The following is a 27,948-nucleotide window of genomic DNA, read 5'->3' as shown; positions in this document are numbered from 1 at the left end:
GCATATGTCATTACAAAGACTTAAACACAAATGTTCATAGCAGCTTTATTTATAATAACCAAAAACTGGAAACAATTCAAATGGCCATCAAGAGATGAATAAAACATATTCTGGTTATTTCCATAGTGGAATACTGCTTGCCAAAAAAAAAAAAAAAGAAGAAGAAGAAGAAGAAGAAGAACCAATGATATAATGAATATGCAATATAGGTGAACCTCAAAATAATTTATGGAGGGTGAAAGACACCAAAAAGAAGAGTACATACAATGGAATATTTCTATAAAATCCTAGAAAAGTACTACTCATCCAAAGTGACAATCAGCAGTTGCTGTGGAAAGCTTGAGAGGGATTACCAAGGGGCATAAGGGATGTTTGGGAGGTTATGGCTCTGTTTATTACCTTGACGGGTTTCACTGGTGTATACATAAGTCAAAACTTAGCAATGGTGTTATTAATAATAACACTTTTATTAGGGTCTAGTCATTGTTCTAAGCACTCTTACATGTATTAATGCAGTTAATACTCAACACAAACCTATGAGGTAGACTGTCATCCAGATTTTACAAACAAGGAAATGAGTAGTATCTGTAACTTAACCAAGGTAACATGCCTGGGCTCATACCAAAGTCTGCCTGGCTCTGCTTCCTGCAATGGGCAAAGTCAAGCAGCTTGCAGAAGAGGGATCTAAAACAGAACACATTTACATCTCCCTTCATTTCCACTGGTAACAAAATAATGGACACTTCTTCCGTGATGAGAAAGAACTAGATGAAGTTGCAAGGAAATTCTTCCTGCTGTGAGGTCACATGGAACAGAAATGAGATGGATGAACTGATAAGTGGCCTTGCATTTGACTCAAAGGGTGCATACACCGCAACTTTTGCAAAGGCACAGCCTACAGCTGAGCAGTGAAAAGTAACTACAAAGTAGTGTGGGTGGGCACTGCACTGAGGTAGGTCTCTGAAAATTTGCAGCCTACTAGGAATGTCCTCCAAAATACAGATGGCTCTATATGGACAAGGGCCTTCTGTTTCTGAGTTTAGGAGACTCCTAATATATTAACTGTGATAGGATGTCCATGTATCTTTTTCTTTTCTGGTTGACCCCCTCCTTTAGTGTTGCACACCTGAGAAAGGATACATGGGAAATAAAGGTTCAAAATCTAAGGGTTTATACTAAACTCACACTTGAGGGTACTGAATTCTGAGTAGGAATTATTTTCCCTTCGAATTTTGAAGGAACACACCATTGTCCTTTTACCTTCAAAACTGCTGTTATGAAATCCAGTGCAATTTTATTCCCGATCTTTTGTTTTCTCTTGAACCTTTTAAAGAGCTCCTCTTTAAGCCTGGAATTATTTGATAATTCACAGCGGTGTTCTCTCACATAGGTCCTCTGACACATTCTTCATCCATTCTGCAGGGCACTCAGGGACACCACAAATTCCAGAGGATCAGCCAGTTACATTTCTTCATACACTTGTGAGTCTGGAGGTTTGTTTCTTCTTGTCTAACTATGAAGAGTGCACTGGTGAAGAACACGAGTGGGGAGAAAAAAGGAGGAACAGCACCCCCAGCCGCAGACAACCTTACTCTTGCACAGGTATCTTCTGTGTGTGTAGTTTCCGATGCAGAGTGAATCGCCCACACCAGCTGAAGGTTTTCCCACACACCTCACACTCATACGGCTTCTCACCAGTGTGAACTCGCTCGTGCTGGACCAGGGTGATTTTCTGACTGAAGGCCTTCCCACACTCCTTACATTCAAAAGGTTTTTCCCCGGTGTGAATGCGCTGATGCTGAGTCAAGGCCGTGGGGGAGCTTAATCGTTTTCCGCACTCTTTACATTCATAGTGTTTCTCCCCAGTGTGTACTCGCTGATGAACAATAAAGCTTGAGCTACAACTGAAAGTTTTCCAACATTCGTTACATTCATAGAGTTTCTCCCCAGTGTGGAACCTCTGGTGCTGGAGGAAGACAGAACTGCTAATGAAGGCCTTGCCGCACTCCTTACATTCATAGGGCTTCTCTCCAGTGTGGATTCTCTGGTGCTGAATCAAGGCCGTGTCTGAACTTAAACCTTTCCCACATTCTTTACATTTAAATGGTTTCTTTCCAGTATGAATTACCTGATGCCGAATAAGCAATGAGTTGTATCTGAAGGCTTTTCCACATTCTTTGCATTTGAAAGACCTTTCACCAGTGTGACAGCCCTGAAAATCTGCCATTCGACTAAAATATCTGCCACATTTTCTACATTCATATGATATCTGACCACTAAGAGCTGGCTGATTTGTACTGAGTTGTGTGCTGACACTAACATTTTCCCCAGATTTCTCACACTGCTCCTCAGTCTCAACAGTGCAGGCCTCACGATGGCTGCTTGGCTCATCTGTGAAATCTCTCCTCTTTGACTTGGTCTTCTTAGCTATCCAGTGACCATGCTGCTGCTGTAGGCTGTTCCCAAAGTCCAGGTGCGGGGGAACATTCCCTGGCAGCCCTCTTAATGTCAGTCTGTGGAACTCTGTTTCTTTAGAAATGTGTCCCTTTGGAGTTGATTCTTCCTTCTCAGCTCTGGTCTCACCCCCTGATATCACAAAACAAAACAAAAACCACAAGTGTCAGCCTCGGATAGTGCAAAAAGAAAATACTTGTGAAGAAGAAACAGGATCAAATGGTTCTAGTCTGCCCTATGTGGCTATTTTCCAATACGCACACAAAATGGCTACCAAAGACAACCACACAGCACAGCCCCACAAGTTAAATGAAGACTCTATGGGTGGGAGGCAAGCAATGCCAAGAGGCATTCCCAGAAAGAGTGTAAGACTGGAAAACAGCAAAGACTGTTACCTACTACCTACTAGGATGGGAAGACCAACATCTTTCTCCCAAGCAAATGGGTGAGATAAGAAGGCATGGAAAAGTGATGAATAGAGACCCCTAGAGGAAATCCACCAGACTGAAGAAGGGGCAGGTCAAACAGCTCAAACTACAAAGGTCCCACAGCTGAAATTTCCTAAGAGCTGCCTATTTTTTTACAACATTATCCACGTCAATCTTTGAAAAGAAAATGGTCTCTGTTGGGGCAATGTGTGGTTCAGTCATTAAGCATCTGCCTTTGGCCAAGGGCATGATCCCAGGGTCCTGGGATTGAGCTCCAAGCCAGGCTGCCTGCTCAGCAGGGACTCTTGCTTCTCCCTCTCCCTCTGCCCCTCCTTTCCACTCATGCTCTCTCCCTCTCTCAAATAAATAAAAAAAATAAAATAAAATAAAATAAAATAAAATAAAATAAAATAAAATAAAATAAAATAAAATAAAATAAAATAAAATAAAATAAAATAAAATAAAATAAAATAAAATAAAATAAAATAAAATATAAAATAAAAAATAAAATAAAATAAAATAAAATAAAATAAAATAAAATAAAATAAAATAAAATAAAATAAAAAAACAAAGGAATGGGGGCACCCAGGTACCTCAGTGTGTGCCTTTGGCTCAGGTCATGATCCTGGGGTTTAGGGATCAATTTCCACATTGGGTTCCCCACAGGGAGTCTGCTTCTCCCTCTCCCTATGTTTCTGTCTCTCTCTCGAATAAATAAATAAAATCTTAAAAAAAAAAAAATCATCTCTGTCATCAAGTTGGCTCTAGTAAAGCAACAGACTCCTTTGCTGTGGTTAAGGGGACTATGGCAGGCTAACACCATGGCAGATGGAAGGAAAGGGGGAAGACATGGAGACTTCCTTCTAAAACAAAAGAGCACTAACTGCACATGTGAAGAACCCTTCCAAGAAGGGACATAAGCCTCAGAGCGGACCTGATTAACAACTTTTCCTGTGCTTTTCCTAAAATGCTGTACAGACTGTGTATACAGTTTAATATGACAGCAGGAATGTGAAATAGAGAAAACCAAAGACTATTTTCCCTCTCCTGTTAAATAAGGTCTTTTGCAGGCTAATACAATCCTCGGCACTGGGTCAGGGCAACACTGTTTAAATACTTTTTACCCAATCTGAAGTCCTGGGATCATATCCAAAAAAGGCACAATTTTAACAGAAGGCTGGGGGGGAAGAGGAGTTGTGCATTATTAATGGACATTCTCTGTGAAGAGTCTGAAGAGCATATGAAATTTGATAGGCAGGGGATCTCTGGGTGGCTCAGTGGTTTAGCACCTGCCTTTGGCCCAGGGCGCGATTCTGGAGTCCCCGGATCAAGTCCTGCGTCGGGCTCCTGGCATGAAGCCCGCTTCTCCCTCCTCCTGTGTCTCTGCCTCTCTATGTCTATCATAAATAATAAATAAAAAAAATAAAATAAAATAAAAAGAAATTTGATAGGCAGAGTAGGGGTGAAACAGAGTAAAAAAGGCAAAAAAAAAAATACACTATGTTGCTATTTAAAAATCTCCTATCCATACCTTTTAAAATGAGAAAGTGAGTCACCTTTCTTTTATAACAAGTTTTGTTTCGAAAGTTCAGCTGTTAAAATACAAGTTTTTTTAAGTGTCTGTGGGAAAAAGATGACAGATGGCTATAGAGGCAAGGGAATCATGAGGTGTGTTGTGCTGGTGTCTGCCTATGTGTGAAAATTTCCATTACAAAAATGGATTTTATTTTTTAAATAATTTTTTAAATTATATTTTATTTTTTATTTTTATTTAAGTCAGTGTTTGGGAACTAATAATTCAATTTCCCATATAGGGGAGCCTGGGTGGCTCAGCTGGGAGAGCATGCAACTCTTGACTTCAGGATTGTGAGTCCAAGCCCCATAATGGGCACAGTTTACTTAAAAAAACAAACAAACAAACAAACAAACAAAAAACTCCCTAGAAATAATGTGCTCTTGTGAATATGTGAATGGCCAAATAGACCCCAGGAGCCTATTTTCCTTCTAAGGTGGTTGATGTCCTCATCTCAGCAAAAACAAACTGGTAGAAAAGTAAACTTTCCACAACACAGGGCTCCAAAGGGCTGTCATGGTTCAAGAGCTGCTCAGTCAGATGGTGTCCCTTAGCAGGTGAGGTGGAGAGACAAAGATGAACATGCAGAGAAATCTTGCAGCCATCCCTGTCCAGAAGAGATTGGCCCTTCTTCATTTGAGGGGGGCTACCATCGTCAACACAAGAACCACATGTAATGATTCCAGAGGAAAGAAAACAGCTTTACAAGAGAAGAAACTCTTCACGCACACTGAAATGTGAAAACAGGAAAGTAGGCTAAGCAAAAAAAAAAAAAAAAAAGCTGGTAGGTTCTTATGCTCACCTGGACAGATGCCTCTAAGGGCTTCCCTGCCCACGGGTTCCCAGGGTTCCAGGCCCCACGGCAGTTCCCCTCGCTCTAGCTGGGAGACCAAAACAGGTCTGGTGAATAGAAAAGCTGCCCAGGAGAAAGAGGAACAAAAAAGGTAAAGCGAATCAGGAAGCAAGGTCCCCTCATGGCTGTCTTGACCTTTTTTCACTGAGCCAAGGAGGGAAAGAAGAGAAGTCAGCTTGTGCTATTTCAGAGGACAGAAAATCCCCACAAATGGGGGTAGAGTCCTGGAATACCCCCCCACTCACATGAGGGAGTCCCAGATCTTGTTCAGAGAACATGGAAGACAGAGGCAAAAGGGCTCTGCTGAGCTCCCAAGAGCTCTTGCTTTCCCTCTATGTATGGGGCAGAGTCCCTCCCGGGGCCAGAGGGACAGTGGATTTCAAAGCCTGGGGAACCAAAACTCTCCCCACCCAGTAGCCTATGAGGAGCTCAGCCTTTGGAGTGAATGCCCATGAGGGTTGTCAGAGAGGCCACAGTGTCTAAGGAAGAAAGAAGCCAGGACGCACACAGGTCAGAGGCAGACAACAGCAAAGAGAAGAGAAGTCTTACCCAGAGAAGCCACATTGGCATAATTCTCCAACATCACCTCCCGGTACAGGGCCCTCTGTGAAGGGTCCAGGATAACCCATTCATTCTGAGTGAAGTACACGGCCACATCCTCAAAGGTCACTGGCTCCTGAAACAACAGGTTCCTGCTCAAGCCCAGTGTGAAGGCAGAGGAGCCTAAGTACTGGGGCAGAGTGAGTGTGGTGGGATTGCCAAAGACAGCTCTCCTGGGCCCCTACCCACCCCTCAGGGGCCAGCCCTCAGCTAGCATCACCCTCCTCAACAGGACAGTCCAAGACTCACTGCACCCCTTTGTGAACATCCCCACAAACAGCCCTTCTGTCACCTGCTGGTCTCTGTGTTGACTCTGCTGGGCCCTGCTCTCTGTGCCTGTTGGTCCCTCATGTTCCTTTCCACGGTTTTGTGTGCATGTGCACAGGGGACATCTGCATAAACACAGCCCACAGCACTTCTGTACTCATCTCCACTCTCTCCCTAATCCCACTAAAGTAGCAGTAACATAATGGCCCAAGAGGAGAGTCAGAGCAGAGCAGGGGTGTTAACAGAATTTTAGAAGGCATAAAAAGGATAAATGGTAACTACATTAGAAGAGCAGAGAAAGCTGAATCTTAACTGCTGGCAGAGGGGGAAGCAAACAAAAAGGAGGCTGATCATCACATAAAACCAAGGATGAGCTCAGGACTTTTTAAAGTGTGCTCCACTTTTAAAACTTGGTAAAATATTCTATCTGTTTAAAAGCACCAGAGAGGAGAGAGGACCCACAAAGTACTTAGGGCACTAACTCAAAAATACCTATGCAAAGACCCATCACTTAGAAGTCTCAGAAAAATGAGAACATAAAAAAAAAAAAAAATTCTTAAAAAAAATCCTTAAGGCTTTCAGAGCAGGAAAAACACACATACAGCCTGGGGAATCAAGATAGCAACAGACTACATGGTGAAAGTAAATGGAGAAATGTTTTGAAAAATGCTGAGTGAAGGGGCGCCTGGGTGGCTCAGTCGGTTAAGCCTCTGACTCTTGATTTCTGCTCAGATCATGATCTCAGGGTTATGAGATGGGCCCTGTGTCAGGCTCTATGCTCAGCACGGAGTCAGCTTGGGATTCTTTCTAGCCTTCTCCACCGCCCCCCCCCCTTCAAATAATTTTAAAACATTTTAAAATGCTGAGTGAAAACTGCTTCTTCTCCAGATAGTCAAAGAGATCAGGTTTATCCTGCCTGAACCATGACAAGACAAATTACACGTAACAAGTTATCAGATACTGGGTGATGGTAACGAAAGACAACAAACCCCGAGAGATGGGAAATAAAGAGGTGAGCCCTATGATTCACCAAGCTTACTACTTTAAAAAGAGTTTCCAGGTTGCAACACAGGGAGGGAGAAATGAGGTGGAGCCTGGCAGATTCCTATTGGGTTCTGAGGAGATCAAGACAGTAGAGTTTACAGGACAGAATAGCACAGAGAAGAGAGCTGCACCAAGAAACAAACCAATTATCTGCACTGGGTTCCCCAGAGTATTCAACAGAAGAATGACCAGGGCATAGGTGTGTGGAAACTACCCAAAGCCAGAAAGGATCATTTGAAAGGACTGAAGGGCACAATGCCTGGCATTCACACAGGGCCAGAAACAGTACCTATATCTACTAGCCACGCTGGAAAATTTCATAATTCATAGGCCATTGGCTAGAGCTCTCAGGAAACTTTGCCTCAGTAGTGGAGAATAACTATTCTTAGGCTGAGCACCACTCCATTTGCTAGATTCTACTAGCAAATCATAAATATTAAGAGCAGAAAGAACCAAATTGTTTCCAAATCACAACCTTACTCCAGAAAATGAGAATATTTTGGGGAACGGTGCCTGTCTGGCTCAGTCAGTAGAGCGTGCAACTCTTGATCTTAAGGTTTTAAGTTCAAGCCCTACACTAGGTGTAGAAGTTACTTAAAAATAAAATCCTAAAGAAAAAATATTAAAAAGAAGACTTGGGGGACCATAAAAACATCTAGAATTGGGCAAGGTAAAATTTACAATATCTGGCATTCAATCATAGATTACTAGGCATTCAAAGAGGCAGGAATACATGACCCATAATGAGACCAATCAGTCAATCAAAACCAACCCAGAACTGACAGCATTAGCAAAGATGGACATTAAAGCAGTTATTATAAATGTATTCCAAATGTTCAAAAGTTAAATAGGGGGGTGCCTGAATCGCTCAGTTAGTTGAGCTCAGGTCATGATCCTGGGATGCTGGGATAGAGCCCAGCATCAGGCTCCTGCTTCTCCCTCTCTCGCTCCCTCTGTGCTCTCCCTTTACCCCCATCTCTCAAATAAAAATCTTAAAAAAAAAAAAAAAATGTTAAATAGAGACAAGGAAGATATATAGAGAGACATTTATTTTTTAAAGATTTACTTATTTGAGAGACGCCTAGGTGGCTCAGTGGTTGAACATCTGCTTTGGGCTCAGGGTGTGATCCTCAAGTCCTGGGATCAAGTCCCGCATCAGGCTTCCTTCCTGCATGGAGCCTGCTTCTCTCTCTGCCTATGTCTCTGTCTCTGTCTCTCTCTCTCTCTCTCTCGAATAAATAAATAATATCTTTAAAAAAAGAAAAGATTTATTTATTTGAGAGCGAGCTGAGCTGGGAAGCAGGGGCAGAGAGAGGGGGACAGAATCTCAAGCAGACTCAATATCCCATTGAGCATACAGCCCTACACTTCACTCAGTCTTGATGTGTCTGGATCTCACTACCCTGAGATCACAACGTGAGCAGAAATTGAGTTTGATGCTTAACGACCTGAGCCACCCAGCATCCCAAAAATATTTTTTAAAGGTCCAAATCAGGATGCCTGGGAAGCTCAGTCAGTTAAGTGTCTGCCTTTGGCTCAGGTCATGATGCCAGGGTCCTGGAATTGAGTCCCAGGTCAAGATCCTGCTCAGCAGGAAGCCTGCTTCTTCCTCTACCTGCTACTCCCCCTACTTATGTGCTCTCTCTCTCTTGCTCTGTCAAAAAAAATAAATAAAATCTTTTTAAAAATTTAAGAAAAGAAGGCCCAAATCAAACTTCTAGATATGAAAACGACAGTATCTGAGATGAAAAATTCATGGGATTAACAGCAAATCAGACACTGCAGGAAACACACACACACACACACACACACACATACACAACTTGTGAATTTGAAGGCAGAGCAATTAAAACCAAAAGGAAACAGAAAAAGACTGAAGGAAAAAAAGCAGAGCCATCAGGTAGCTGTGAGAGAACCTCGAAAAGCTTAATGGACAAGTAATTGAAAGTAGACTGTGATAAACTAAAGATATATAACCACAAACCCCAGAGCAATCTCTGAAATAGTAACACAAAGAGTTATAGTTTATATATAGCCAGCAGAGAGGGAAACATGAAGTAAAATACACCATTCATTCTAAAAAAGATGGAAAGTCAGGAGAAAAGGGAACAAAGAACAGATAGGATAATTAGAAAACAATTAGGAATATGACAGAGTCAAATCTAACCATATCAATAGTTATACCAATGCAAAAAATAATAGTTATACCAATGCACATAATCTAAACATCCCAAAGGTAAACATTATCAGATTTTCTAAAAAGCAAAGGCCTTCTATATGCTGCCTTCAAAAAACACATATTACACATAAAGACAAGAATAAGGGCAGTCTGGGTGGCTCAGCCGTTTAGCGCCGCCTTTAGCCCAGGGCCTGATCCTGGAAACCCGAGATCGAGTCCCAAGTCAGGCTCCCTGCATGGAGCCTGCTTCTCCCTCTGCCTGTGTCTCTGTCTCTCTTTCTATGTCTCTCATGAATAAATAAATTCTTTAAAAAAAAAAAAAAAAGAATAAGTTAAAAGCAAAAGACATGGAAAAAATATGCTAGTCAAAAAAAGATGGAGCAGCTACATTAATTTAAGGCAATGTAGATTTCAGAGCAAAGACTATTTTATAAAATATTTTATTTATTTATTTATTTATTTATTTATTTATTTATTTATTTATTTATTTAAGAACCAGAGAGAGCACAAGCAAGGGAGAAGCAGCAGCAGACTCCCCAGTGAGCAGGGAGCCTGATGCGGGGCTCAATCTCAGGACCCTGAGATCATGACCTGAGCTGAAGCCAGACACTTAACTGAATGAGCCACCCAGGCACCCCAAAGAATATATTTTTAAAGATTTATTTGTTTCGGGGCAGGGGGTGCACAGAGCAAGGAGAGAATGCTCAAGCCGACTACCCGGTAAGTGCAGAGCCCAACAGATGGGCTTGATCCCGAACCAGAGATCATGACCTGAGCTGAAGTCAGAGGCTTACTTAACTCACTAAGCCACTCAGGCACCCCCAGAGCAAAGAATATTAAGAGATAAAGGAAGTCATTCATAAAAATAAAGGGATTATGTCATCATGAAGACATAACAATTCTACATATTTATGTAGTTAGTAACAGATCTTCCAAATACATGAAGCAAAAACTGATAATATTGCAAGAGAGATAGGCAAATTCATAATTAGAGCTGGAAATTTCAATAACCCCTCTCAACAAGGATACAGCAAACACGAACAATACTATTACCCAACTTGACTTAATGGACATTTACAGAACACTCCACCCAACAAGAACAGAATACACATTCTTCCCAGATGACCAAGAATATTTTGTAAAGTAGACCAAATTCTGGACCATAAAAGAAAAATCAAGTCATACAAAGAATGTTCACTAATCATAACAGAATTAAATTAGAATTAACACAGAGACACATGGAAAATTCTCAAGTATTTATAAACTAAATAACACATTTCTAAATAAAGATCAAAGAATAAAACAGAAAAGAATGCAGAAAGTTTTTTTTGAACTGAAGGAAAATGAAAACACAATGTACCAAAATGAGGGATGCTGCTAAGGCAGTACTTAGGAAGATATTTAGTGTATTAAATGCCTGTATTACAAAATTTGAAAAGGAAAAAGGGTCTTGAATCAGTGACCTCAGATTCACCTTTAAAATCTAGAAAAAGAACCGCAAACTTAACACAAACTAAGCAGAAGAAACAAAATAAAGATCCAAGTGGTTGTCATCAGGGAAATACAAACCAAAACCACAATGAGATACCACCTCACACCAGTGAGAATGGTGAAAATTAACAAGACAGGAAACAACAAATGTTGGAGAGGATGTGGAGAAAGGGGAACCCTCTTGTACTGTTGGTGGGAATGTGAACTGGTGCAGCCACTCTGGAAAACTGTGTGGAGGTTCCTCAAAGAATTAAAAATAGATCTGCCCTACGAGCCAGCAATTGCACTGCTGGGGATTTACCCCAAAGATACAGATGCAATGAAACGACAGGACACCTGCACTCCAAAGTTCATAGCAGCAATGTCCACAGTAGCCAAACTGCGGAAGGAGCTTCGGTGTCCATCGACAGATGACTGGATAAAGATGTGGTCTATATATACAATGGAATATTACTCAGCCATTAGAAAGGAAGAATACCTACCGTTTACATTGATGTGGATGGAACTGGAGGGCATTATGCTGAGCGAAATAAGTCAATCAGCGAAAGACAATCATCATGTGGTTTCACTCATATGTGGAATATAAGATACAGTGAAAGGGACCATAAGGAAAGGGAGGGAAACTGAGTAGGGAAAAATTAGGGAGGAAGACAAATCATGTGAGACTCCTAACTCTGGGAAACAAAGGGTTGTGGAAGGGGAGGTGGTTGCGGGGATGGGGTGACTGGGTCACCGGCACTAAGGAAAACACTTGATGGGATGAGCACTGGGTGTTATACTTCATGCTGGCAAATTGAATTTTAAAAAGATCCAAGTGGAAATCAGTGGCATAAAACACACACACACAAATAGAGAAAATCAGCAAAACAAAAAACTGGCTCTCTGTGAAGATCAATGCAACTTATAAATCTCTAGTCAGATTAATCAGGAAAAAAAAGAAATTAGCAACACTAGTTCTAAAAAAGGTGACATCACTGCAGATAACAAAAGGATAATGAAGATATATTATGAACAACTTTATGCCATTAACGTCTACAACTGAGACAAATTAGACATTTCTTGAAAGAGACAAATTACCAACACTCATTCAAGGAGAAACAGAATAGCCCTATATAGACCTACCAAAGGAACTGAAACTGTATCTTAAAACTCATCAGAAAGAAAACTCCACACCTAAATGGTTTTCCTGGCTAATTCTACCAAACATTTAAGGAAGAAACGTAATCAGTTCTATACAAAGTCTTCCAAAATATTGAAGAGGACAGAATACTTCCCAACTCATTCAATAGGACAAAGACATTACAAGAAATGAAAACCGCACATAGACACCTCTTACAAATATAGAAGCAAAAATTGTAATCAAACTTTTAACAAGAAAACCCAAAATATAGTAAAAGAATAAATATGATACATCATGACTAAGGATTTTTTATTCAAGGAGTACAAGGTTGGTTGAACACTTGAAAAATCAATGCAATTTACTACATTAAGAAACTAAAATAGAGGGGATCCCTGGGTGGCGCAGCGGTTTGGCGCCTGCCTTTGGCCCAGGGCGCGATCCTGGAGACCCAGGATCGAATCCCACATCAGGCTCCCGGTGCATGGAGCCCGCTTCTCCCTCTGCCTATGTCTCTGCCTCTCTCTCTCTCTCTTTGACTATCATAAATAAATAAAAATTAAAAAAAAAAAAGAAGCCATGTTTGCTATAAAAAAAAAAAAAGAAACTAAAATAGAAAAATCATATAATCTTCTAAACCAACACAGAAGGGACACCTGGGTGGCTCAAGTGGCTGAGCGTCTGCCTTTGGATTAGGTCATGATCCTGGAGTCCTGGGATCCAGTCCTGCATCCGGCTCCTGCAGGGAGCCGGCTTCTCCCTCTGCCTGTGTCTCTGCCTCTCCCTCTCTCTCTTTCTCTCATGAATAAATAAATAAAATATTAAAAAAAAATAAACCAACACAGAAAAAGCATTTGTCAAAATCCAACATCCATTCTTGATAAAAATTCTCAGCAAGCTATAGACATAGAACATCCTAAATCTGATATGCGCGGCATTTACAAAACAAAACCTGATGGAGGTCATACTTAATAGGGAAATACTGCATGTTTCACCTTAAGATCACAAATATGACAAGGTTATCTGCCCTCATCACCTCTACTCAGCATTGAAATGGAAGTTTTAGCCAGTGCAGTTAGGCAAGAAAAATAAATAAAAGGTATCCAAACAGGAAAGAAGTAAAACTTTTTATTTGTAGGTGGCATGTCGATGTAACAAATCCAATGGCATCTACAAAAACAAAACAAAACCCTAGAATTACTTTATCCAAGGAAAGAATTCTCCAATCTTGCAGACAAAGGTGAAAAGCATCTTCACTGTGTGCAATGATTCAGATTTCTCCTTTTCAGCTTCAACTGCAAACCTATCCCAATCAATCCCCCACTACTGTATTTCCATTCTGATTATGTCTTAGTTTGGGCATTCTCAACTCTCCACCCCTCTCAACTCCTCCTCCCCTGCGCAAACACACCTGATAGCAACAGACGCACAAAGCCACAAACCTGTGAAACAGGAACCTTGGTAACAAGCCCCATGTAAACCTGTGAAACTCCCCGCTGCCTGCTGACCCTTAACTCTTTTCTTGCACAACCCCCCAGTGGCTATTACCACTTTGCTTGCAGAGCAAAGCACCACCTGAGGAGCAAGCTCCGACCTGTCCAAACCAGTCTCCTCCAAGATCAACCGCAGTGCGGTACTTTCACGACTCCCCCCACCCCCCACCCCATTATAATACTAAAAATCATGCCTAGCGGTGGGGATTGTAGCAAGTTCATTATGCAAGTGATACGTGAAGAAACATGACCTTTGTGTAGGTGCTAATAAACCCCCGCCTCTACTTGTTTAGACGGCACCCTCTACCCACCCAAGTAACTTTTAAGAACTCTTCTTGGGGGCACCTCAGCGGTTGAGCATCTGCCTTCATGCTCAGGTCATGATCCCGAGGTCCTGGGATCGAGTCCCGCATCGGGTTCCCCACGAGGCGCCCCCTTCTCCCTCTGCCTATGTCTCTGCCTCTCTTGACTCTCATGAATAAATATATAAAAATCTTAAGAACAAAACGAAACCCTCTCTTTGACGTCTCCTTGGAAAGGCAGCCTGAGGATCGTTTCCTTGGTGCTGCTCCCCTGTACTCGGGCGTCAGCCTCAATAAAGCCTTTGTGACTTTATGTTTTGGGTCCCCTCGTCTCTACCAACGCAGAGTCCAAGGACCCGAGTCCCAGAACACCTGAATGCAGGCTGACATCTGCTACCTCTTGACAGCAGCGGGTGGGAGGACCAGTAAGGCCAACAGAGGCAGACAGGATGCTCGCTCACCTGGTGCCACGTGATCTGGAGCATGGCTGGGGCCCCCGCGCCACACAGCGCCCCCGGGGTTCGAGGTGAGGCCGAAGAGAAAACAGGCACGGGCAGCGCCGCTGCTGCCGGGGACCCCACAGATGCCCCCTCCGTCCTGGGACCCCGTCACCCCGGAGGCATAGGGATTGAGGAAGCGGGTACTGAGAAGGCCGTGCGGATGCGACCCCGTTAGCCGGCCCGCAGCCCAGGTGACGCACAGGGAGCGCGGGACAGCCGCCAGGTGCGATCCCGGGAAGGCTGGGACGCGCTCCGCCGGAAGCACGTAGGGCCGCTGCCCCTCCTCTCTAGGAACCCGTACACGGGCCCGTCTCCGTGGTTCCCCAGCCCAGCGGCAACCGCCCCTGCCGGTCTCTACTGTCGGAGACTGCGAGCCAGAGTTGCCGGCTCCAGGCCCGGTCCTGCAGCGCCCCCTCTCGGCAGCTCCTCCGGGGGAGGGCGCCGGGCCCGCTCAGGCTCTGGAGCGGGCTGCAATCCTGGGAATCCCTCTAGGGTTCCCTGGCGTTTGCCCCACCTGGCCGCTCTTCCAGGGACTGAAGGTGCCTGCTGCCCAGGTTCTGGGGCTGTGCTGCAGTGGGGGGGGTTGGAAATGGGAGGAGTGGGGCCCGTCACTGCAACTGTGTATCGGTGGAGAGTGTGGACTACCGAGGTCCAGAAACCTGGCTGTACCACTTCTTAGCTGTGTGAGCAGCAGCAAGTGTCTTTGCCTGTTTCCTTATGTGTTAAATGGGTATAATAGTGATACCAACGTCAAAGGGCGGTCAAGGTTTAATAATTAAATGAGTTGGTGGATTAGCTAAACATTTACAGCAACGCCTGGCACAAGATTAGCGCTTGTGAGTTGTTTTCTAATTGTGTTTGTTTCTAATCTATCTTTCGAAGATACGAGTGCTGCTGGGACTTTCAACATATGGCACAGTTTAGGGAAAGAGCTATTAAATTTAGCCTTAGACCCTCTTCCCACCCTATACCTGGATATGTGTTCCAGGCCCAGCCTGGAAACAGATTTCAGCTAATGGCCCACCAGCCTTTCCTGGGAATACTGGTTCCTTCGTATTAAGTTAAACGTTTCATATAGCCCCTCCTCTGCCAGTCTTCAGAACCATTTCATCCTCAAAGACTTGCCAGGGCACCCCACTACACAGCTAGACATGCCAATGGGATAAGTCACCATGATTCGCCTTTATTACATATTTGCAATCCAAGCAAATGTCTCCATCCTAATCCCAAAAAGCTCTTCTTGGAAGTTGTCAATGTGGGAAGGCTTTGATTTACCCCGAGGGCTCTAATACTCCTGAGAATAGCTTCAGAGACATGGCTTCTAACTAGCCAAGCACTACTGTGCCACATAAGAATTGTCCTCCTGAAGGAGGACTTTGGCTGCCTCCATTCTGACCTCAAACTTTTTAGTCGGGTCTCCTTTCCAGCTTGTCTCTTGGCTCAGCCAGAAGACACATACAGCCAAGTATGCCCTGATGGAAACCAAAACTACCCCTTCAAGCAATAAGAACTGCCCTGAGGCAGCAAGACCCTATGGGTGATTGATTCCAAGTCAATGATCCTTTTAACCTTCACTGGCCTACCCACACATATACACCCACTTTGTCCCGCATTCTCCTTATATAAACCCAGAAGTATTTTTGGCATTTTGGTGACAGTCTTTGAGACATTAGTCTGCTCACTAAAATAAACTTTCTTGTTTCACCACCACTCATTTCTCTGCCTTTGGATTTTGTCAGTGGGGAGTAGCTGAACCTAGCCTGTTTAGCTCTTGAGCCCTAGCTACACTCCCTCTTCTCCAAGACTAGGAAGAATGATTTGAGCATTCTAGAAGCTGAGCAGGAAGAGGAGCCTAGAGAGTCAGATGCATACTGCATGCATTATCCTCTGATAATCCCAGTTTTCTAAAACAGGATAGCTCACTCCTGCCCCCTCAACTTTGCATGGTGTCCCTGAAAAACATCTATGGTTCACCAGTTCAAGAAAACCTACTTTAAGATTTCTGCCTGGGTAGGGGAAGGAGAGTCTCTAGGCTACATGGAATCAGGAAAAGGATTTGGGATCAGGCTGAGACAGGGAAACTAAAGGGAAAAACTGACTCCTTTTCCTGCTTCTATTCTTACTCGGACCTACACAAGTGTCATAGAATGGATGATATATGTCCTCCTTGTAAAGGTCAAGGATTTAATGATTCTTTGGAGTCTTCTAACACAGAAGATAGTATCTAAGGACTGAGTGGGGTCTTTATGAAAGTTTTCCAAGATCAATTATTTAAGACCCCTGCCTCCAGGGCATAGTGACTTATGGAGAACACCTAAATCTTTGTTTCTGGATTACTGAGAAGACCAGTGCAACAGACTGTCCTCAATAAAAAACCCCAGGTCCCAAGCAAAGATGAGACTTACTTTCCCTCCCTTTCCTTTCCAAGGCTCCCAGATGCTCTGACTGTATCTATACTCTGCTCTTAATCTCTCAGCTTTGGTTTGATTTCCATCCTGTGCAAAGCCAAGTACTCTTGGCTGGGCCTGTAGGACCCCCTCTAGGTCAACTAGCCAACTAGCCAGGCTGCATCAAGGCTGCTTTTTTTATTTTAAGGTTTTACTTATTTATTTGAAAGAGAGCACAAGTAGGGGGAACAGCAGGCAGAGGGAAAGGGAGCCAGACACCAAGCTCCAGGCAGGACCCCCAGGATTATGATGTGAGCTGAAGGCAGATGTGTAACGGACAACCACTCAGGTGTCCCAAGGCTGTTTCTTTTAAGGACTTTTAAACAAGAGCATCTTCCCCAAATCATGAGGCCAATATGTTGAAAAACAAAAAACCTTAAGGCCATTTACTATTAAGTCAGTTAAACTATCATACTATTAATCTACATGGAAAAGATTTAAACATTTCCAAGCTCTAGCATTACAAATTATGCCAGAACAAAGTTTATTAAGATAAACACAATTGGGTCACCTGGGTGGTTCAGTCAGTTGGACGTCTGACTCTTGATTTGGCTCAGGTCATGATCTTAGGGTCATGGGATCAAGTCAAGTTCTGCTCAGCATGGAGTCTGTTTGTCCCTCTCCCTCCCCTTGCTTGTTCTCTCTCTCTCTCGCTGCCTCTGTCTAAAATAAATAAAATCTTTGAAAAAAAGCAATTATTTCAACATTTGACATATCACAAAAAAAGTCATTTCTTTCATTAATTACAATATGGCTGTGTGACCATCTTCATTCAGCATTGTCTTAGGAAGGTGTTATATACAATATACTTAAGACATTACAAAGCACACATGTAATATATTTTTTAAAGATTTTATTTATTTATTCATGAGAGACAGAGAGAGAGAGAGAGAGAGAGAGAGAGAGAGGCAGAGGCACAGGCAGAGGGAGAAACAGGCTCCATGCAGGGAGCCTGATGTGGGACTGGATCCCGGGTCTCCAGGATCAGGTCCTGGGCTGAAGGCGGAGCTAAACCGCTGAGCCACCCGGGCTACCCACACATGTAATATTTAATGTCTGAACGTTTATGCCAAAGAAAGTAAAGACAAAAGAAATATGAAACTAATGGAAACAATACCAAATTATCACTGCTAAAAACTAACAAATGACAAATACCCTGAGAAAACGTCATGCAACATTTATATATGGTTAAATAAGATTTAATTAGCAAAAGTTTTACGAAATTTTATTTGAAATGAGGTAACCACAGAAAGCAGAAGCAGGGGTGCCTGAGTGGCTCATTCGGTTTAGCATCTAACTCTTGATTTCAGCTCAGGTCATTATCTCAAGGCCCTGAGATCAAGCCCTGCATTAGGATACTGGAGTGGGTCCTTCTGTATCAGAGCAACTCCTCTTTTGCGAGCCATGCTTTTATACTCAAGGTAAGCTAGTCAGAAGAATTTACACACACACAAATGTGTGCACTGCTGTGTGTAAAGGAATGTTTATAAATTCTGGGCCCTTTTGGTCCCTGCAATATGGCCAGAATCTGTAGGTGGCAATAATGATTGCAGTGCCCAGATATCACCCAACAATATCTCTATCTCTGGTTATTCCAGTAATTTAGAAAGGCCTTTTCCCTGTACCATGTAAACAGTGCTCACTATAGAGCCAAATGGTGTACAAAGATTATATTTTCTTATTGCACAATTTTTAAAAAATTCCTCGTTGCCTTTCTATTTTCCACTGCTTGGCTTTATGATATCCTAGGTTTTTTACAAACCCTCCTTGGTATTGCTGCTGGGTAAACTGGGGAGAACTCAGGCCCTGGGGCCTTGACCCAACTAGACCCAAAGGAGCAACTGAAGGTTCTTGGTCTTGTCATGAGAATGAATTCAAGGACAGACACACAGCACAGCAGACAAGTGACACAAGTGGGAAAGTTTATTAAAGTGAAAAATACACGTGAGATATAAGAGCAGGTGACCTCAAGAGAGACAGAGGAAAGAGAGAGATGTGTGCCCAGGCCATTGGATTTTTATCTTTTATTGAGAGTTGTTAACTAGGGGGCAGAATATTCATTACTTGGTGTGAAAAGTGGGTTTCCTCCTTTTTCTTCCTAATTTGGTCAGGAGTTTCCTGTTACGGCATCTGCCATATTGGGCTTATCTGGTTTGATCTGGCCTATTGTGGACCACTGTCAGGACAGGACTCTGAGCTTCCTGATAGCTGGCCATGACTTCCTTAGTGCTGGTCTCCAGGGGTCTCCTAGAACCTGACTATCTGCCTATTCTTAACAGTATGAGGACACAAGTTTCCAGCCCTGCTGCTGAGCATGGACAACTGTCACATTGAGTCCACAGTTTCCCCCACAACAGATCCATGCTTTCCTGGACATGATGTCCTCCCCATTCTTCCTTCTTTTTGCCCTCTATTAATGAAGATGTTTAGTTGTATCTTTAAGGCCATTTATATATAGGAATGTCCTGCTCCCTTGTATATCTGCCTGGCCTGCCTTTTATGGACTCAAACTTTCTTCTAAGGAAACTCCTTTCCCTCCCACTCAGCTTATCTTCTTTCATTTTGTCTACCATTTGCCCAGTGTCCTTGTTCTGACTACAAGCCTAAATCCTATTCCAAAACCAGTTCCATTAGTCCTTTAGTATCTGAGAGGAAAACTGTTTTCTGTTAAGTGTTGAAGGAACATTTAGATTTTTTCTCTTATCTGTACAGTTTACAAAGGTTTTTCTCTCCATCAAAGATGTTATCTTTCCTATATTGTATATAAGGCATTATTCTAGATGGGCTTTTATTCTGTTTTATCTTGTCATTGATAAAAAAAAAAAAACTAACTCACTGCAGAATAGGTCTCTGAAATCAAATATTACGATCAAGCTCTTTATAAATACTCCAAGGACTATTACAAATAATTTAAGGCATACTGTCTCAGCCTTCCCAGTGTTCCATATGATGGACTATGAGCAGGACAAATTCCTGTCCATCAAATAGGACCACAGAGATCCCATCTTTTTCTCTCCTGCTCTTACACTGCTATAATACAATGGTTTTTCAGAGGTTCCTCTGTCCTGTAGACTAGCTATGAAAAAAGATGGTGCACCTCCAGCTTGTCTGGACCCCTACTCGCTACACTAAAGATCCTCTCTACTGAAAGTTTTCTTCCTAATTACTACTGGAAAACACAGTTAATGAATATAACTTCCAGAAATCAAAATCATTATCTTTTTTTCTCCAGCTTTAGTTGTTTTTCTTAGAGATGATGTGGGAGTGATGCAGTGATGCATCTGCATCTGGATGCACTAAGCTTGAATTTTTATTTTTTTCCTCCTGAGTCCTACCTATTTCCTACCCATTAAAAAAGAATGGAAGAAAAGTCCTCTGAGTTCCCCCGTGAAGGTCATTACCAGGCTAAAAAGCCCATGAAGAGAATTCACAGTAGATGCAGGGAAGTTTTTTCACCAAAATTGTCTTTTTTTTAGAATTTATTTATGAGAGAGAGAGAGCAAGAGAGAGAGCACAAGCCAGAGCAAGAGGGACAAGCAGATTCTCTGCTGATCAGGGAACCTGATGCAGGGCTCCATTCCAGGACCCTGGGATCATGAACTGAGCTCGAAGCAGATGCTTAACAGACTGAGCCACCCAGGCGCCCCCTCACCAAAATAGTCGTAAGTCCTTCCTGGAGTAAAGTCCTTCCTGAGAGGCACTGCTTCAAAGTAACAGTAGGGCTGAATTAAAAGGGGAAATGCTATATAAACACTGTATAGTTTGAGAAATTGGAAGAGGCTGAGAAGAATAGGAAAGGCCACAATATACTCTTCTGGATTTTTAAAAATCTCACTTAATGGACTTCTTTCAAATGAAGAAAGCTAATCTCCATCCCAGTTATGACCATGAATTCCTCACCAAGTTTATTTTTAGGTCAATGTTTAGGAACATTACATTTCTAGGACACCTGGGTGGCTCAGTCAGTTAAGCATCTGACTCTTGGTTTCCGCTCAGGTCATAATCTCATGGTCAGGGAATGGAGGGAGCCCTGTATCTGGCTCCTGCTCAGCAGGGAGTCTGCTTCTCTCTCTGCCCCTGCTGTCTCTGTATCTCTGTCTCAAATGAATAAAAATTTAAAAATATAAGAATAAACATAAAATAAAATGCATCTTTGTACTGAAAATAGTAGAAAATTAAATTATCCCATTACATGAAAAAAAAAAGTGTGTGGCTGGAGGAGGGTGGTAACACAAATATGTGGCAAAACCTGTAGAACCCTTGCAGGTATGGATCCCTGGGGAAGGTCCTTTCCAGTTCAGGGCTGGTAATCCAGTGAGCCTCTGCCAAAAATTCTACAATACTTTAAGAATGACCATTTTCATCCCCCACAGCAGCCATTCGAGAAAGAAAACCCCTTTGTGTGACAAAATCTTTAAAATATTTTATTTATTCATGAGAGACACAGAGAGAGAGGCAGAGGAGGAAGATGCAGGTTCCCTGCAAGGAGGCCACTGAGGGAGTCGATCCTGGGTCTCCAAGTTCATGCTCGGAACTGAAGGCAGATGTTCAACCACTGAGCCACCCAGGTGTCCCATGTGTGATAAATTATTAAAACAAAGGGAGAGATGAATTGGAAAGGAAGTTCATAGATTCTCCTACTTACCTGTACTGACCTCTCTCATGACCTTTCAGCCAACCTGTGTGCAGGCATCTGGGCCCATGGTACCTTCCCTTGCTCCACCAGAGCTATTAGAACAGAAGAGTACTGGAAATCAAAGTGGATTCTGGAACTCCTTTCAGCTCATCCTCTGCTTTTAGCAAGTGGAAAGGGAAGTGGAACATCTAGGAGGACAAGGTGGGTGGGTTGGGGAAAGAGGAGCCTTCTAAAGAAGGAGCACAACTGTCTTACTCAGGAAGAAACTTTAGAAACTTAGGAGGCCCTGAGTATGTACTAAAGTAGGGGTAGCGGTAGAGAACCAAGATCTCAAGAAAATATTGCTATCTGGGTCGAGCAAATTCCCTTATTTTCTCAAAATATCCTTAGCTAATCTTTTGATCTATTCTTTCATATAAATTTCTGAATCCAGATTCTTTAGGACTTTGGAACAAAAATTATTTCCATTGGGATTGCCTTGATTTATAGATTAATTTGTGAAGCGACAGTTTCATAAAACTAATGGGACATGGTGCTCTTGTCATTTATTCAGCTCTTTTATGAAGGCAGTTTTGATGAGCATTGGCACAAAGTAGGAACTTCATAAAATTTGTTAAATGAATGAATCTATAAAAGTAAGAGGTCAATACATTATGTAACAATTAGTGATGTTTCCCTGATACTTCCAAAGCCTATTTCATGGCATGGCACATAGGGTGCTCAGTACATACCTACTGAATGAACAGAAAAGCCCTAATCTTATGCTCTTCTGCATACACAATTTACAGAGCAAACATATTCCCCTAAAAGGCTTTTCCTGCCTGTTGATAGACTTCATTTTTTGAAAGTGATATGGATTTATAGTTCCCAGAAAGTTTTACTGGCAGGTGCTTCCAACTTCACACATTTAAATGGATCTTCTGAATAGCATGTCCTCTCTCCAATCAAAGATATTTCCCTGGATAATCTCATGTCACCTCAAACCACTTTTCCCAAACACACCATCATGTGCATATAGACACACACATACACTCTCCGTAACTGTGTAGCAAGGGGGAGCCATGTCACGCCTGAGTCCTGTGCTGATCTGAGAGCTAATCTAAGAAAGGTTACCAAGATCACCTAAGACCACACTTTCTGGAGCATAGGTACTGAGTCCCAGCTTCCCGCATGGCTCCCTAATTTTGGAAAAGGAAGAGCCTGAGAGTAAGACAGCAGAAGACCTCCAAGTGAGATTTCCCCTCTCTTGCAGCCCGTAAGTACATTCATTACTCACCATCCCCGGACTCCTAGACTCAAAACAATGACTATCCTACCACTCCAGGGCAGCTGGGCCCCTACCCTCACCCACAGTTGTAATTACTCCTTCAGTGTATTTTTCCACATTCTTGCGGGCAAGGCATAAAGCTTCTCAAAATAAACCACTACACTCCATTGTCCAGAACTGAGTCTCAGCTGGAGAATCCTGGCTTCAGTGACTGGGTTGGAGAAGAAAATTGTTTTTGCTGAGCATGTTCAGTGACCCTGACCATTGACAAAGATTCTGTCCTTGGCCAAACTCGAGCCGGTCTCTCCTGGGCCCTTTCTCTACTCAGCCTTAACCTTGGCGTGTAAAGACCAACAAACACTCAAGAGTGTCTATCTGAGAAGATTCAGGGCTGCCAAAAGAATTTAGTGTTCGTTCCACCCAACACCTGAAGACAGGGCCCCTGTCTCCCAGTCTCTGGAGGGTAGGAGCCAAACTTCCCTGAGACCCGCTAGCAAACCATATGGTCTCACATGACTTCTCCCTGCCTCCCCGGGGCCTCCACTCACACACACACACACACGGTCCATTCTCCTTTTAAAAAGTCCAGCCACTTCTGTACCAGTCAAAGCTGCGTTCAGTTCACCCTGGACTCTTCCCTCCTGCAACAGTTATTGCTGATTAAAACCTGTCGGGCTCTGTTCATCTTGGACACCATGACCAAGAGAGGCCGCCTCTGGAGGGAAAGAGGGCGGAGGACGCCCGGACCCAGGAGGGCTGCGGGACAGCTGCAGGTGGCGGCGTGGCCGCGAGTCCAAGCAGGACAAAGCTGCTCCGGTGCGCCCCTGGGTGGCGGCGGGCGCAGGCCCGCTCGGATCCCGGGGAGCCGGGACGCCAGCCGCCACCTCCAGCCGCGACGGGGCGCTGGCACGAGGCAGGTGCGCACGAGGACCAGGGAGCGCGCTCCACGGCCCGGGGCGCAGATCACCGGCCCCCTGGGCCAGGCGCTTCCCGGTCAAGGCTGGCCAGACCCTGGAGAGGCCGAAGACGGCTCACGGGCACCAGCGGAGCGCAGGGGCTCGGCCACCCCGCGGCGAGCCGAAGCCCCCCCGGAGCCCGCCTCCCCTTCTAGGAAGCCGGAGGCTTCCCTCTCGGTGCTGCGCTGGTCCCCGAAGCTCCTGCGCCCGCTTGCAAAGCCGCGCCCTCACTGCAGGTGTCAGTGCCGCAGATGTCTAGCGGCGGTCTTGTTGCAAGCCTGCCTGCCTGCGCACACTTCAGCAGCTGGCCACAGATGGGGCTGCAGCAGGGCCAGGAACTACGCAGATGTTTGGGGGTTCCACGTGCAGCTGCGATGGAAAAGCCAGACTTGTTGGCCTGCAGGGCGCGTCACACAGGCAAACAGCTGTGTGCATCTCCTAAGCCCGAACTGTTCCTGGAACCCAACGCAGGGGCAGGACTGGTGAAGATGAACAATTTGGAGTCTGTGCTCTATCACTGTTCCCTTAACTGAGGTCTTAGTAGGGCCAGACTTGACATACTGAGTGCTAACCTGGAGAGAAGGCCAGAAACTAGAGAATTAGCCCAACTTCACACTGTAAACACTGAGGACAACCGAGCACATTACAATTTACACTGGACTTATAGGAGGAGGTCTGCCCACAACATGCCTGATCTCTGTTACCATAAAGGATACAGGCAGTGTACAGAATGAGAGCTCTCTGAAGGTGCTACTTAGAAATCTCAGCTTCAGGGAATGAGGGATGGGGTAGGAACAGTTTAGGGAGATGGAGGGAGTACCTGCTGGAGGCCTATTCCTTCAGGAGGCATGGCAGTGGTAGCTAGATTAAAGGAGAAATCATGCAGCCACCTTGTTTTTTACCACCAGCCAACTTCCATGTTGGAGTGGCTGTGGAAAGACAAGGAAAATCAATAACTATAACAAGAAATGAACCAGATGGAGAGCTCTAACCAGGGAGCTGGCCTTACAGCTGCTGAGTGGACTACATACACAGACCCCAAAGAAAAAGGCCCAAAAGGCACAGAGATTCACTCTCACTCAACTCATGACCAGAAGTGCCTGTTTATCCCAAATACAGAGTATGTGGAAATCAGAGGGAACCATTACCTCACTTCCCATAACCCACTAGCTCCTCCACCCCAACACTAGCCAGTCACAAGTCGTCAACAAAAGATCTGAATGCACACACTGAGAGCTTACTGTGAACCAAGAAACATTAATGCAGGATGATCAACACCTCCCATAGAGGGATGTCAAAGCTAAATTACAGGCATTGGGGAAAAAATACCCTGAAGCTTCTCCTCAGTTATCTTAGTGCCAGGAGACCTGGAACAATAGAAACAAGAGAAAATGTTGTGATCTCAGAAGTCCACAAGATACTTTTCAGGTGTCTGATCAGCCCAGTTAACTCCCCCTTACCAGAGTGGGACCAGAGCAGCCTCATTCACTATGTGACCTAACCCCTCTGCCAGCGAGGAGTAGACAAGTGAACACCTCACCTAAAGTGGGCAGATTAGATTCTCTCCCAGAAATGCACCACAGCCTGGGAGATTGGACTGCTCCCTGGAATGGAGTTGTAAACATGAAACCTAGGGCAACTTCTGTTGTGTGCCTAGGGGCAGAGACAGCAGCACTGCAAAGAGGAGATTAGTGGTCAGAAGTGAAGAAAGCAGAGACAGCCTGTTGTTCTCGCTTGGGTCTTCCAGGCTCCAGATCTCCCGCTGCATTCTTGCCCTTGCTGCCAGGCTACTCGTAGGAATCCTGATAATTGAGTGTATTTACGTTCATTAAAGTAAGTTTGTTATTTTTAAAGGGTCTTAACCTAGCCAACTCACTGATAAAGGCAAAAGTCGCAAAACTAAACAATTCAGGTATTGTGATACCCATATCCCTTTCCTGAAGGAGGTGGGCAGTACTCCTGCTCATGTGAAACTAATAAGTTTGGGAGGGAGGGGGGAGTCAGTATGTTTAGACATTGTCATTGCACTTTAGAGAAAATAAAACTCTTGGAAGAACTCTACGTTGGACTTTAAGTGACATATGAGTTTATTTTTATACAACTGCCCTTTCTGTGAGCTACATATGGCTCTTGTCAAAAGACACCCAAGTGCCTACTAAATGCCAGACAACCTGGTGACACTGGTCCCTACATTAGAAAGAACGGCACATTATTCATCTTTTAGCACCTAATAAGTGCTGTGGAGGTTGTATTGCACATTTGTGCAACAATGTGCAACCCTACATGCCTGTTGAGTTAATGATAAAGGAAGAAATAAATGAGAAAATAACAATCATCATCAGAAACCCATAGATCTATTGGCTGTGAGGAATCAAAAATCATTTTTCAAGCCAGAGCTGGTATTTATTTTTCCCTACACTTTTTGCTTGCTTCTCACCTTAAACTATATTTAGAAGTTCTACTTTTCTGAAGTCTGGCTAGTTTCAGAGCCTCTCATTCCCACTCTTCTTTCTCTAATCCTCCCAGAAGCCCTGAGGCCCTGTTGAATAGTGCTTGTGGGAAATAAATAGGACTTTTAGAAATATATATATAGTGTATGTGAGCGAAATAATGACAAAGAAACCACAGTCATTGTCATTTTCCTGCATTTTGACTGCTTAACACTGATTCCAGGTGAGGGATCTTTGCATTTTACAGAGTCTGGAAGCTCTGAAGGTAAGTTTGGTTTCTGCCTTTTCTTCTGCTGAATTATATGTATTACACAAATCTTATCAAGGAAGAAAATAAAGAAAAACCTCCAACATCCCACAAACCATTTAAATTTCTCCCTATGCTGAGGGTGATGGAAATTTTCTTTACCTTGGATACACAACTGTATTCATTTGTCAAAGTTCACCAAACTGTCTACTTTAAAAGGGTAAAGCGGGGATCCCTGGGTGGCTCAGTGGTTTTGCGCCTGCCTTTGGCCCAGGGCACGATCCTGGAGTCCTGGGATCCAGTCCCGTGTCAGGCTCCTGGCATGGAGCCTGCTTCTCCCTCTGCCTGTGTCTCTGTCCCTCTCTCTCTATCATAAATAAATAAATAAATCTTTTAAAAAATAAAAACAAAAGGGTAAAGGATATGAAGTATATCTCAATAAGCCTAACCAAAAATGTTTCTTTATGCCCTCCCTTGCAGACATAATAGTATGGTGTTATCATAACAGTGTACATATCCTTTCCTTAGTGCTAAATTCCTTAACTATGTAAAGTACGTTTCCGTATGTTGCTACACTGTCCTGAAGCAGTGATTGTGAGAAGGATCAGGGCCCATACCATTAGATGAACAGTATAACTAAACCAGTGACATCAAAACATCTGATAAGATTAGAGTTCATAAACAGGAGTGCCTGGGTGGCTCAGTTGGTTAAACGTCTGCCTTTGGCTCAGGTCATGATCCTGGGGTCCTGGGTTCAAGTTTCACATCAGGCTCCCTGCTCAGTGTGGAGCCTGCTTCTCCCTCTCCCTCTTCCTGCCACTCCACCTGCTTGTGCTCTCTCTCAAATGGATAAATAAAAAAATCTTTTAAAAAAGTACCAGGACTCAAAAATTCAGATTTAATCAGAGGATGTGGAATAGGTGTGAGAATACATCCGAGTATGTGTATGATTAATTATGATCTCTCCTCTGAGGCAGGAGCTACAGTAAGTCAGGGTCAGGTTTCTCACCTTTCCTCAGAGGCTCGCCAGCATGATGCCAAGTTCATTCCATGTATAACTGAAAGATGGCTATAACCAGGCACCTGCCCTCTACTAGACAGGCCCAAATCACTTTTCATACCTACATATTTGAGTGGGCACTGAAATTAAACAAAGATGTTGACAGGAATAGAAAAGGAACCCAAACAGAAACATCCCCTTCCAACGAGGTTTAGAGACATGATTTTACATTATTGCTACCAATGCTGACTCTCACTTCATATTCTTTTCACTGATGATTTCCTCGGTCTATTGCCTAGTTACACAGGATCCTCATAATGGTAATAAGAAGGTAATAAGTTAGTTCCAGGCTCAGATTCCACACAGTGAGCCTTGCTACTGCCCCACCAATTGAGCCTCCTTAATTTCTGAAAGCAATCACTGGATACTTTCTCTCATTACCTCCTCCCACGGTCTTTGAATCTCCTGTCTCTTGAATTACAACAGGCTATGCCATTGGAATGCCATCTCCCTAAGCCCCAAAATGTTCTGTAAATTCTACCAAGTCTAGTAGACTGATGGTACAGGCCGAAACTGGAAACTGTAAAGGACAACACCTACCATTTCTTACCCAGGGCATGCAAGAGAGGAATCAAACCCAGTTC

General features: G+C 43.6%; 1 protein-coding gene across 5 annotated transcripts; it reads right to left on the bottom strand.

Annotated features, from left to right (window-relative positions):
- ZNF620 (zinc finger protein 620) lies at positions 1–14,426 on the bottom strand. 5 transcript variants are annotated; one of them, XM_041734018.1, is made up of 4 exons: positions 14,263–14,426; positions 5,858–5,981; positions 5,258–5,371; positions 1–2,586 (listed from the first exon to the last, which is right to left on the bottom strand). In XM_041734018.1, the coding sequence occupies exons 1-4, from the start codon at positions 14,284–14,286 to the stop codon at positions 1,589–1,591; spliced, it is 1,260 nt and encodes a 419-aa protein (XP_041589952.1). In that variant the 5' UTR covers positions 14,287–14,426; the 3' UTR covers positions 1–1,588. The 5 variants fall into 5 exon arrangements, with proteins under 5 accessions (XP_041589952.1, XP_041589951.1, XP_041589954.1 ...); XM_041734017.1 differs by having other exon boundaries at positions 2–2,586; positions 5,858–5,984; XM_041734020.1 differs by having other exon boundaries at positions 2–2,586; positions 5,258–5,336; positions 5,858–5,984; positions 14,263–14,398.
- Positions 14,427–27,948: the final 13,522 nt, after the last annotated feature.

The sequence above is a fragment of the Vulpes lagopus genome, chromosome 19 (genome assembly GCF_018345385.1).
Source record: "Vulpes lagopus strain Blue_001 chromosome 19, ASM1834538v1, whole genome shotgun sequence".
NCBI classification, from domain to species: Eukaryota; Metazoa; Chordata; class Mammalia; order Carnivora; family Canidae; genus Vulpes; species Vulpes lagopus.
This window is presented reverse-complemented; position numbering and strand designations above follow the sequence as displayed.

Coding starts and splice junctions, on each gene's coding strand:
- ZNF620 (XM_041734017.1), bottom strand. CDS start 14,286: ATGCTCCAGATCACGTGGCACCAG. Junction 5,372..5,857: donor TGCCAATGTGGCTTCTCTGG/GTAAGACTTCTC, acceptor TCTCCTGGGCAG/CTTTTCTATTCACCAGACCT. Junction 2,587..5,257: donor CCTTAGAGGCATCTGTCCAG/GTGAGCATAAGA, acceptor TTGTGATATCAG/GGGGTGAGACCAGAGCTGAG.